At 39.2% G+C, this 13,714-nt stretch overlaps 1 protein-coding gene across 21 annotated transcripts in view; it reads left to right on the forward strand.

Annotated features, from left to right (window-relative positions):
- The first annotated feature begins 6,149 nt into the window (after positions 1–6,149).
- Positions 6,150–13,714, forward strand: part of nrxn1a (neurexin 1a) — a 156,548-nt gene continuing 148,983 nt past the window's right edge. For 18 of the 21 annotated variants that reach the window (XM_043253719.1, XM_043253713.1, XM_043253717.1 and 15 more), the window contains exons 1-2: positions 6,151–6,537; positions 8,725–9,999. In XM_043253719.1, the coding sequence (XP_043109654.1) occupies positions 9,288–9,999 (712 nt within the window). In that variant the 5' untranslated portion in view covers positions 6,151–6,537; positions 8,725–9,287. Of the gene's footprint in view, positions 6,538–7,300; positions 7,554–8,724; positions 10,000–13,714 lie in introns of those variants that run through there. The other 3 variants (XM_043253730.1, XM_043253714.1, XM_043253715.1) reach the window with 3 other exon arrangements.

Raw genomic sequence — 13,714 nt, forward strand, 5'->3', positions numbered from 1 at the left:
CCTGTTTTGTTCTGCTAAAATATATCCATCTTCTGACATAATCTCCGGCTTCTCTCCGGACATGGATCATCTGGGTTTTGGTGGGCGATTTTGATTTATAACTCTTATTAACCCATTCCTCTCCTGTCCTCCGGTCATTACGCTCACCTCATCTGTCCGGCACCTACACTCGGTCTGTTTGTGAACTCTCTTCCCCTCCTTGAGCTGCGGGTCTTGCCGGGGCCTCTTTGATTGCGGTGTTTAATGAGAGGCAGCCACCACAGAGAGAGAGAGACAGGAAATCCATAACCCAGAGAACAGTAAACCCTGCCAGCCATTAATCACTGACAGCAGCGCTCCTCCATGGCCTTCACCGCTGACAAAACCCTCCCTTTTTTATCCTCGCTGGGAATGCGCGCCAGTCCTGCACGCAGCGCATAGCAGACTAGACACACTTGGCCTGTTAAACACCCCACAACCAGTCAGCGCAGCCGACCCATCCAGCACGCATCCCTAAACCGACCCATCACATGCACACACAGCCCTGAAGGGACGTTCCAGCACTGATCCAGCCTTCAACAGTGAATACGACTGACTCGGAGAGTTAAATCAATGCGCTCAACTGTCCCTTAGCGTGAGTCTCAGCGTTCTATATGAACACAGCTGATACAGCAGGCTGCTCTCGAATGCCACTTGTGGCTGACGGTAGTTTAGGAACTACACATCAAAGCCTTTAAATCTTATGTAATGATCTGAGACGTGCTTGTTGGAGGCACCTTTACGTGTCCTAACGTAACCGGACTATAAAACCATAAAAGCTCTCTCTTTCTGTAAATCTGAGCATTTGTCCTAATCCACTATGTGCATTTATGTGGTGTAGCCCCACCCACTGTCAAATCCGATTGGTCTAAAATCGTGCTTCTCAAAGATTCATATTAGACATCAAATGTAATGTTTGCAATTCTGTTCAATATGCCTTTAAATTAGTTAATTGAATTAATTAATAGTCTAATTAATTAATTAATTCGAATGATGTCTTACGTATATGATTATATATCCATAAATGTAGATAAAATTATAATTATTACAAAAATGCAATAATAATAATAAAAATAATAAATAGAATAATAATAGTCTGAGGGGGGAAATATAACATCCTGTAACACATTTTAATCGTTTAATGATGATACATTTATATATTACATGTAGTAGTAGTAATTCTGATGAAACATTTGGGCAAGGTAACGTCTTGTTGTAACATGTTTCATTTATTTGTTTATTTATTTTATTATAATTACATTGATATATTACATGCATTAATTAAATTCCTTCTCTAAGGTTTTCTGTGCACAGGTGCTCTATAGCCATGAGAATTTCTGAGGTTTTTGGAAGAATGTTGCTTGTAATTAGCTCACCTGCTAAAACACAAGTCATCGTCTCTTGAGATGCTTGACACAAATTTCCAAAGACCTTTGAACCATGCCACAGCGCAAAGAGTTATTAGTAGCAACATTTCTTCATTTTTTCCACTGCTTTTTTTAATATCTACTTTGGGGTCCAAAATATGTGTGCAAATTATTTTAATTCACATTTTTGATATTTTCATTACAAATTACATTACCAGCATTCAAGAATGTATATGAAATTGTTATGCTGATAGAAACGTTTGTGATGAAAACAACATTTGAACGTTTGAAAAATGCAAAACAAAGCTGTTTTTTTGGACTGAAAAATGAAGAATAACTTTTTGCTCGCGTTCGCAGTAGCAGCACAGGCAGTATGGTTGTGAGGGAGTTGGTGTAGTCGACAGGATGCCAGTCTTGGAGAAACAAGAAACATCTCTCCACTGCAGTCGCAGAGGGATCTCTGCCCAATCTGATTACTGCATTCGTCAACCTGCCACCCTGTTCTGCAAGTAAACAAAGCCAACACCAGATAAGACCCTGCCGACTCCTTCAACACTGCTTGAGACAATTCCACACGAATGTAAATGTGCCCATCCCCCCTACATACAACCTAATGCACACAGGCAAGGGAGCACGTTGGGAAATAGTGGAAATGCTTTCAGTTCTGTTTATCTGATGGACACAAGACAAAGGTCTACATTATAATCAAGCTCTCTAATGCATTGCATTACACATGCCACATCCTCAGAACACTTCTGGTCATGTCCCAGTGGCTGCTCTGAAAGACTGCAACTGTAGCTTGGGTTTTTGTAGATTTTCCTATTACAAATCTGTCCCAGTTTTTTTTTTTTTTTTTTTTAGTTTGTTTTATTGCTTATATTTAAGTGCTCAGTTCTAGAGTAATTGCTGACTATAGTTCCTAAACACTGGACTTGGGTTTATACCAATATGTCTTGTAATACTCCTCACTGAAAGTCTTATTGGGAGCTTAGCAGTCTGACATTCCTTATCAGGAACCGATGGTGGTAAAAAGAACAGTATGGCACGATTAGTGTAATCTTCTCAACACATGTTTACATCAACATGAAAATGATTTCCCAATCTGAAAAGAATCTCAAATATTTCAAGACTGAATTCAAAGGAAGACCGTGTTGCATCTGATTAAAAGGTATCGTCATAATGCCTATGTCAATTTACATTGTTCGTTTCATGCTCATAATTATTTACAGTGGAGATGTTCACTTAATAGTCCAATGACATTTTTTTTGTTTTGTTTGATGTGTTGAACCAATTGTTCCTTATGTCAGTAACACTTTGTTATGGGCACCAATTCCTACTATTGACTATGATTTTTGCTTCAATAAACTCCTAATTTGCTGCTTATTAATAGTCGGTAAGTTAGTAAGTTCTAATGCTTTAATGTTAAGGTTTAAAATATGGTCATGCATATGGTCAGGTGCCAATAAACAGTCAGTATTCTAGTAATGTGCACGATAATATCCAACAAGTTAATAGTGAGAACCGGTCCTTACCTTTGCATAACCATTACTTAAACATATTAGTTTATTTTAACCAGGGTCTCATTTGGTGCAGTTAATTATTGTTGTTGTTATTGCATAATTATTATGATCGCACATTTTTCACACAATAGTAGTAAATCCACATTTGAGCAATGACTATAAATCGTGTCTTGAAACACAGTGGGAATGTCACTTCATGTAATGTTAACCACTGACATTATTTTACTCATGTATCTAAAACCACTATTTTAAAAACCCATTAGATATTCCTGAGGGAAAACCATTAAGCGCTATCCTTCCGGTTTGGCCTACAAATTGACATCATATCTAAAGGGCTCTATTGCAATAAAGAATAATCTGCAGTCTGTAAACAGCATGACATAATTAGTGCCTCCTCAACGTCATGAAAATGATAAACTAGAGAGCCAAAAAGACTCAAGACCGTGTTGCAGCTTATTAGAAAAGTATTATCCTATAACAAAAGATTAAGGATACAGTGCTTCGTCATTCATTTACATTGTTCGGTAACTTTTAAGCTTTTTAAATTGAGATATTCCAGTGATCTTTATTCGCACTATAGCCCAAACCAGGCCATGCCATGAAGGCAGCAATGTTAAAACAAAGATTCCTCATAAATGATTAATATCATGATTTTAAATGAGGGCCATAAGCCAGCATTGGGATGCAGCATTCTTTCAACCATGCTTTCGAAAGACAAATGAATGGCAAGAATATAGTGAGGCCCACTGCGAATACGTCTGAAGACACGATTTTTGCATTTGATTGTGTTTACAGTTATCAGACTTTCATGAATTCTCTCTCATGTACCTTTAAATGCCCAAGAGCAAACGGAGCATGAGGCTTTGGTTGAGGAATCATAATGCTCAAATTGAATGCGCAGAACAAATATAATAATAATAATAATAATAATAATAATAATAATAATAATAATAATAATAATAATAATTTTGTATGTTGTAATAGTTACAGTAAACATTTGGGATATAAATACATAAGTGAATATGATGTTATGATATGTAATGGGAAGCCCCATTAAAATGCTGTCTTAACATAATCTTGTATTGAGTAATGACTTAGAATTTTCAAAGTCTAAATGAGGAAATAATTACTTTGCTGAAATTAGAAAGAACTCTGGGGAACTCATAAAATGGAATCAAGATACAGGTCCATCAAAAGGAAAAAAGGAATAAAAACCACGAAACGGATGAATGTTAATTATGTACAGTAATCAAGAAAAAATCTATCCTGAAATATTCATTTTACCCTTTCGTATGATTTGTTTTTCCAGATGCCGAAGAAGACCAAAACAGCTGATTCACTCTAGCCCTTTTCATAACAGTCAGGTACTCCAAATGAGATTTTATGCTCTTCCCAAACAACGTTCGTGCTGATGAACACATATAAACACAGGGCAAAGCTTTCTCCCAGAAAGCATGCATGTCATCTCACGCCTCAGCATAAGTGCCTGAGGAACTCACACCTCATGTATTAAAACACCTCCGGTTTCACACGTGTAGCGACTGGGCCTGTTACCAATGCAATGTTTTGACGTGGAGGGACGAGTCACTGAACCATGCAACTATTGAGTACAAAGCTGGAGGTTCCCAAGGGAGCTTTGGCCCACTTTTCTTGTCAAAAGATAATAGCTAACTGAGCAGAAGACGGAACATCGAACATATTAGTTTATGTGCATCCTGTTCCTCTCTGAAAAATCCCATACCCACAAGATGGTGCCCAAGATGAATTTGAATAAATTCACTTGGTCCCACCTTGTATTAGGTGACTTTAACTGCTATGCACAGTACATGTATTCAAACTGAGTGTATGCATTGGACGTTTAGGTGTTGTAGATTTTTTAGCTTTTATAGTGACAGTGAAGATGATGGGGAGAAGAGGGAAGTGCTGCATGGCTACATGGTAGCGAACTGCTCGCAAGGTTCGCATGCAATATTCATACACTATTTTTATTTGGAGTCCTGCGGTGACCCTACCCATGATGCTCACCTTAACCTTTGTAGACGCAATGTGGATCTAGTTGTGTTCACAATATATTTTATGAAAAAGTACTGCACATTTACGTCTCTCAGAACTCGTGTTCAGTGTAACCTGCAAAGCTGTTTGTCATATTTATTGTTGTAAGTCATTTTCTCAGTTGTATTGTTTTAACATGCATATTATTTACACATTGACATTCAATCATTCACTTTTTTTGTGGAAAATGACAGCGTTGTGCCACATATGCTGTTGAACGATCAGACCTCTTGGGATTTTTGTTGCTGTAAGTACTATAGGCTACATACACTTAAAATCAACTTAATAAAAATCGTTGATGCTTTCTATTTAATCATCGGAACAATGCTTTTTAAAAGTCTGAGTGTTATTATTATTATGAACGTTATTTTTGGTGATTCAATAGCAGCAATATCGCTCAGGCCGGAGTTTCTCTCATTAGGAGCTTTGAAAGGAAAAAGAAAAACCCGGAGTGGAGATGGATGCTTGTGATAACGCTTTTAAAAGAAGCAGAAATGTATCACCCTGCTCCGTTCATATACACTATTCCAGACCGTCTTTTAGTCTTGGCGTTGCTTGGCGACACACACACACACACACACACACACACACACACACACACACACACACACACACAGCTTGACATTTCTTTTGGAACTAATTTAGTTGGTGAATAACAAATATATGTGCACTAATCAGTCTGGAACGAAAGTTTACTGGATATTAATTGCTGTACTTGTTTAAAGAATCCTTGTATAGAAGCATTTCAGCAGCACTGAATATCAGCACGACTCTGATTACCCGTGGGCTCCTGCCTACGGCCAAATGACAGTCATGCTGATATTATTTTTTCATATTACTTAATATAAATGCACACTGACAGTTTACATTACAAAGACCGTGTTACACGTATAGGGCGCAAGTGTAATTAAGCGTTCCATTAAATGGCAACAGCCCATTAAAGACCATTTTATTATTAAAACGCATTAATAAAATGAATTACAAATTAACGGCTGACGATATTAGCTATCGCCCCGCACGCTGCAATGTAAAGTGTAAGCAAATGCTTTTATTCCTGGCGCACACACGACCACGGATGGAGCTGCTTCCTCATCTGTATGTGGAGTCGCTAATAACGGTGAGCGCTGTCCAAGGTGCTGCAGCGCTCTCGCCCCGCCCGTCTCCATCACACACTAACCGGGAGACACGTGACGCGATGTGCTGACAGTCCCTGGCAAAGCTCGCCTGAGAAACACATCGCACCTTGTCTTGCACACAGAACAGGGAGCGATATCTTCTATTTTATATACAACGAAAAAAAAAAACCCCATAACATTTCCATTGGAGAATTTCTTAAGCATGAACCGTTTTGTACCGAATCTTAATTGGTTGTTGGCTCCATTTTGAATTTTTTAAATCTGTTGGGACTTTGGAGATCCGCATACGCAATTTTATCGCTCCCATTTCTTCAGCTCGTTCGACACCGATGCAGTGATTTTTTTTTTTTATCAGACGAAATCGTGAATCGATGTGGAGGAAATCAACCAGGTTCATCTGCGAGGTTGACCTGCCAAGGGGCGCACAATGGTCCATTTCTCCAGGTAAAATAATTAAGAATTGTGTAAATGTGACTCGAAGGCGTTTTTTGAGGGTGATGTGCCGTTTTCGGCGAGAGTTATGGTTGCGCTTCGCGGGCTCGATGCAGTCACGCGCAGGTGAGATGATGCAGCTGGGCTTTATTTCTTTTTTAATTTCACTCCGCGGCCGATTCGTTCGTGTTTACAGCTGGCCTTTGCTTCATCTTAAGCGACGTTTGATGACTCCCTGTATTTCCTGCGCTCGGCGTCTGGAAGAGAGCGCGGTAGAGGCGTGTTAAAGGTGTCTTTCTCGCTCAGTTTGAGCAGATGGTGCTTGATTATTGGCTATGTTTTGCGCATCTGAGTCATCGCCGATTTTAATCAAAGCAAAGGAAAAACGGACGCCAGTTGTTACCGTTTGAAAGTTTCAGATTTTAAATGGCATATACGTCTATTGTAGGATCCCGACTGTAAATCTTGCGCGCGGGGCTGTTAGGATGATTGCGTGTTGTTCGAGACTCCATCTACAGTAGCTACTGATAGCAATACCGTAATCGCTCGGCGAATACGGTAAATAAGACTGCCTTCTCAACATTAATCGCATATGATATGTTGTGTAAGATCCATCTGTGAAAGGGGTCGGTTGTTATCTTGCTAAGTAGCCCCGTGTAAACCTGACAGTAAACACATAGGAATTCAAGCATGAAATGATTGGTTGAGATCAGTTGACAGACAGCCCAGAGGCCAGACAATTGCAGTGTCATTAATGCTTAAGAGGCGCGCGATAAGCCCCCGCCCTGGGCTCATTTTGGGATGCAGGACTTAAACTGAGCGAGGTTCGCCGTTTCAAACGAGATTTCCCCCGTTGCGTGGTTTCGATGCCCGTTCGGACCTTTCGTCAGACCGCACAGATTCTACTGCACAAATAACTGTAAATATGATTGCCCGTACGTCTGACTCGGCTGCGCACGCTAGAAAAAAAACTGTGGTAATTATAACGGAAAAGAACATCGCAGTTAAAACTTGTTAAGCGGTTCCTTGTAAGTAAACCATACCGCACGAAGTTATTTTTATTATTTGGCAGTAAAACATTTTGGCGTATTTCTTTTCAATGTGTACATATATTTAATATTTTCTGGAGATAATTTACTTACATTCAATGACACGTATATTTTTTAATAAAAATAAATTATGTATATGCGTTTTATAACTTTAAAATATGAAAGCTTTGGTTATGGTGTTGTATGGTATGCACACTGGAGGATTTATGTTGCATGTCATTGTGTGTGTTATTCTAATATTGTTTTTTTGTGCGGGAACACTGTTCTCTGTTTATATTATTATTGACACAATTGCTGAAGAGACTAATTCTGAAGATGTTTAAGAGTTTAAAAAAATGATATTAATTTTGCAATACTAAGCACACACACACACACACACACACACACACACACACACACATACATATATATATATATATATATATATATATATATATATATATATATATATATATATATATATATATATATATTTGGAAGTGTAAAATATATTATGACCAGGATGCTTCATGTTATTCTTGTAACATCACTATACTTTTTACAGTAATGTTTTTATTACTGTACATTTAATTTAAAAGTTTATAGGTTACATTCCCATTTTTCAGCAGCAGCTTTATTTCATGGTACTAAAGAGTAAATTTCATGAAAGGCATTTACTCTTGAAAATAAAATATCTTGCAAATAAAATCAAAGCAAATGGGTTCATTTTCACTTAGATACAATTTTATACCATTTTAGTTCAAGGTACTCTGAACTATAAATACATCTAAAAAATATAGACTTATTTTTCCCTTTTCTGATCATTAAATCAGAGTATTTGATAGTGAGGGGGAAAAAAAACTATAGCCACGTGATGAAACGCTCTGGAGCTTTCTGGTTCATAAGCCATGAATTCTAATAATTGAGAATTAAAGTGAGAAAAGAAAAAAAAAAACACAGAAAAGCAAATAAATAATACTTCTGTAATTGAAGATTAATGCAATCAATATCAGCGTGAAATTGGTGGTTTCAATATCAATATCACTATGAAATTGTGGTTTTGTGTGTGAATGATTGTATTGTGTGTATGCTATAGTATCTTTTTAAAAGAGGCCATCTTCTCTTTCTTTTTCTATGAAGAAATTAAGATATTCTTTTTCATTCTTTTCAGATTATGGATCAATATGTCAAAACGGATGTGAATTGAAGGTTTGTGAACACTGAGGGCCCTATTCGGGCCTGCACATTAACACTGCAAAGTGCACTTTTTGTCTACTTTTGATTAGTGCTGACTTTAGGCCTACACAATGACTTTTAACTAGACTTAAATGACCCTGACATTAATGACCCTATACACCCCTAATGAACTCTCTGCTGTACAGCACTACACATGGCTGCAATTTATAGATACTTTGATGACTTGGCCCCACTGTAGCACACCTGGATCCCACTGAAGGTGTTTTTAAGCGAAACAGTAGCCTTATTTTTTTTTTGAGCCTTAGTGACTCCCTTTATTCTTCCTATTCGTGAGTTTAGATTTTTTAAAAAGAGTCGGCCGTAAATCAGGCCCTCTACCTCTCTCAGTGAATAATGAGTAAATTACCCCAAATGCATAGCAGTCCTGTATGTCATAGAGAGCTCTGTTACACTTTAGGAGCACATCACTAAGAGGGCAGACTCGTTTTAGTTTTCGATTAGTTCTATTGTTAGTTCTAACTTCCTTTACCATTCACAATGAGCTTCTCAATGCGGAACGGCGCACATCTAATTTGGATAGGCTTGCTGGTTTGTTGCCTTGTCGACATGGGGGCCAGCATGGAATTCACTGGCGCAGAAGGCCAGTGGGCAAGGTTTCCTATGTGGAACGCCTGCTGCGAAAGCGAAATGAGTTTCAACATGAAGACCAAAAGCGCTCATGGACTTTTAGTGTACTTTGACGACGAGGGATTCTGTGACTTCTTGGAACTGCTCATCCACAATGGCAGACTCAGTTTGCGGTTCTCCATCTTCTGCGCCGAGCCAGCGACCGTGCTCTCCGATACCGCCGTCAACGACAGCCGCTGGCACGCAGTTACCTTGCGCAGGAATTTCAAAAACACTACGTTAGTTGTGGACGAAGAAATCAAGTGGGTGGAGGTTAAGTCGAAAAGGAGGGACATGACGGTCTTCAGCCATTTATTCTTAGGAGGGATACCTCCTGAACTGCGATCTGTAGCATTACGCCTCACGTCTTCAGCCATCAAAGATCAGGTCCCCTACAAAGGATGGATAACCAATCTGAGAGTGAACAATTCCGAGCCAGCGCTTATCGGTAGCGATGGAATCAACAGCGACATTTGCGAAGCCGACCACATTTGCCTAAACGGAGGAGTCTGCAGCATCGTCAACGACGAGCCTATTTGCGACTGCTCCGAAACGGGATTCCAGGGAAAAGACTGCAGTGAAGGTAAGAGGCCTGGATTCGTCGTCTCCGTTGTTGAGGTGTTGAAATGTCTTTTCAAACACAGCCCTTTCACTTCTTTTTTAGTTTTAACATTGCACTAGTTCCTCAGAGGCAGTGCATGCTACATCATGTCTGTTCCCGGCCTCCACTACAGGCCCAGTGCATTACATGATTAGATTACCTCTGATTTCAGTCAGAGAAAGCCGTTGATCTGAAGGAGATCATTTAAATAGGCTTTAGTGCCATCTGTGTCAATTCCGGAGCATCCACGAAAGCCTGTGTTTTTGATAACATGACGTCAACAGAGGCTTCTCGCTCTCTTTTTTTATGCTAAATTAACTTAATATACTCTTGACACTGCACTGGCATTACAATTAAGTCTGAAAATGATGAGTTGAATACATGCACACAAGCCCATGATTGAAGTATGATGATTTGAATATTATTCTCCCTCCGAATTTAAGGGGTTGGTTGCTCTAATTACGTAATTAGCCAGATGTTTCATAGAGTCACTGTAATGACTTAGCCAAAGTTGCAATTTCAACATCACAGGAAAAATAATGACATACTCAATACAGCATTCAGCAACCATCACAAAGCATTTATTAATCCAGCTTTACAAGTAAACCTCCACTACTGCACTTACAGAGTTATTATAATTACAGAAGCGATTAGAATGATTGGTGATGTAACTAAATAGGGGGAGGCCGTTTCTGCTTCTACTTTTCGAAAACGGATGGTTGCGCTCATATTACAACGATTCAGATTTTCATGTTAAGTCTGTTCCCTTTTGAATATGTATGTTCTGGTTGGTTTCCTAGTTTGACTTACTCCCTTGGTGTCCGATTTCACTGTTTTTATGTTCTTTCCATCTTTTTCTTCATTTTTACAACCGTCTCTGTGGACTGATCTTGATGTTGATGGATATTGTCTGGGTTAGGCCGTAAGCCGAAGAGGCACCATGTTGCCAAGGAAACTACATACCCACTGAGTAAATTTTGCCCTCCTAAAGCACAACAGAGAGACAGTACGTTTCACTGACAAATGTTCAAACTAGAATAGCAGTCGTTTCGCGGTACGCTGTTCGCTGGGCTCTCAGCGAAATGCATCGTCTAGTGGATTTGATGAGATTATGACAAAAGGGCAGGGCCCGCAGATGCTCGGCAGCTTGCTTAAAAGCGAGACGTGCCGCTCTCCAGCCTCAGTGCTGGTAGAAATGCGCATCTTTGCCGGGTGAGTCAGAACAGACCTGCCCACGCAGCTTTGAGTGGCCTCCATCACGCGCTTTTGGATGACACATGAGGATATGTGGAGATGGTGGAGGCCACGGGACGTGTCGCTCTGAATCATTAGCATTATTTATTTAATATTGGAGGGGTGTTAGGCGTTGATGCTGCCTGCTTCCTTTTTTCACTTTATACTGACTTGATATTTGCAGCAAAGAATATCTAAAGAATATTTTTCCATCTATTAAGAACATTTTGTTCAATGGAATGGTTAAAGCCATGGATTCCAATTACAAACCTTTATTGTCAAGAATGTACAATCCCTCCTTTTTCTGCCTGAAATGTGCAGATGACCTTTCGTTACGTCTTTGTCTGTGACAAATCTCCAAATGGCACTATGCAGGACAGGACAGCTATTATGACTGCTTAATTCCTCAAATGAAATAGTCACAGAGCTAACATGGTGTTCGTTAAAACAACAGCATCGTTTTAAACTCCTCTTAGCCTAAATCTATCCTTGCTTCGGTTACTAATGCAAATCTTGCCCACGAAGCTCCTGCTGAGGGGAAAGCAGGCCACTTTTTGTCATTTTGTGTGTTGTCAGCTTCATGACCGAGGTGATCTGTCAGCTGACCACCGACCGCCTTTGCCAGTAAAACACAGTATTTTACGCGGATAAAAAAGGGATAGCTGCATATTAAATGGCTCACTGATGAATGGCTAGCTTTTTCATTTAGATATATGTGCTGCTCGCTTTATCTCTGTTGTCATGGAAAAACGTGCAGTGCCGCGAGAGCGTGTGTACGTGTTTGCAGATCTCAGGAAAGGGTGGTATGTGGATTAAATACGTCCTTTCTCTCCACACGTCCACTCTGTCATTCTCTCGACAGGCAGTTGTGGTAATAACCTTCTTTAGCAAAGCAGGTGTGGGGCTCTCAGCGGGAGAGGCAGTCCGCACCGCAAAGAATAACAGTGCTACGGGTAATGAGATATTTTTGCCCTGCTGGGGTTAGAGAAAGGGCCTTATTTTGTGTTATTATGGTTAATGCTCTTACAAGTCTGAATTGGAAAGCCAAAAGGGTCTGCTCTGTATCAGCTTGCAGCCATTGATACCTTATCTTTATGCTCTATTAACTGTATAATGTGCTTCGTCTCCCTGGTTAAAGATGGCCGTAAGGGATCTGCAATTGACGTCCGTGCGGTCTCGTATGCTAGGAGACTTTGGTTGGAGAATTGGATTGTGTTGGAGGGCTTGTTTACAACAGTGATTAGATTGTTTCACCTCATCTCTTATCTTCTGTGGTGGAGCTAACGTCGCAAAGGTCGGTCCTCGGCTGTGCTCTGTCATTTAATTATACATTCATGCAGTCAAAAATGCATTTTTTTTTTTACCTCTGCTATTGGACCTATGCAAATTAATTAGGGTGGTGTAGTGCAGTGTACGCCCATTAACCTCTTGCTAACTAAATAAAGGGCCAGCTTTAATTAGATACATCAGCATATTAATTTTAGTGACTCATTTAATCATGTCACCAGGGGCCTGTTTTGAAGTTGACAAAAGATTTTAAAAGCAAAAAAAATTGCAGTGTCAAACCTGTATGACTGTATGAAAAACGTTTGGATGGATATTCACAGTATGGATAAAAATATATTTTATTCGCCACAGAACAAAACAGTCATAGAGGCATGAGTAAATGATTATTTTGTTAAATTTCTTTTTAAGTGAACAAACATTTATATTATCTGTACATTACAATGCCTACATAAAAGAAGCAAATACTAACAAAGTAGAACAGGGCACTCCAGTATAAAATCACTTGACTAATGCACCCTGTTGACTTTTGTTGCAAGAATAAAACACATTTTGTGTTCCACAGAATCTGGCTGGGCAATATTCATGCGTACTTGTCCTTGATTAGCGGTACAGCTCCATTAACTGTTTTCAAATGGAGCGGCAGTTAATACACAGAGCCGTAGATTACTGACAAGCTAATTCATTGTCAGTGATCTACAGCTCTGTGTATTAACTGGCAGCCCATTAAGAGACAGATCTACCAGGTTTGATTAAAACAGAGTATTTATTTCATGGGAACTTTCCCTTTAAGACCTTTAATTCATGAAATCTGTATTTAGTCCGGCTCACCAGTATAAAAATCACTTAATTACTGAACCACATCTACTCACGTTATGATAAAAAAGATTTGTGCTCCATAGAACAAAATACTAATACAGGTTTATTTATATTACTTTGGGTTTAGTAATACAGTAAATCTGTCCCTTTAAGCCAAAAGACATTTATGTAATCTGCACATTACAATACCTACATAAATTAAGCAAATGGTAACAATGTAGGTCAAATCAGAAAATGCATTAAGCGCTCTGGTATACAATCTCTTGACTATTATAATGTCTATTGGCCCTCCCCGTGTCTTGCAATCGACTTTCACCTTCCTTGATCCGGCAACATCGCTTGATAATCTTGAATAGAGGGG

Source organism: Puntigrus tetrazona, chromosome 12 (genome assembly GCF_018831695.1).
Source record: "Puntigrus tetrazona isolate hp1 chromosome 12, ASM1883169v1, whole genome shotgun sequence".
Classification (NCBI taxonomy): domain Eukaryota; kingdom Metazoa; phylum Chordata; class Actinopteri; order Cypriniformes; family Cyprinidae; genus Puntigrus; species Puntigrus tetrazona.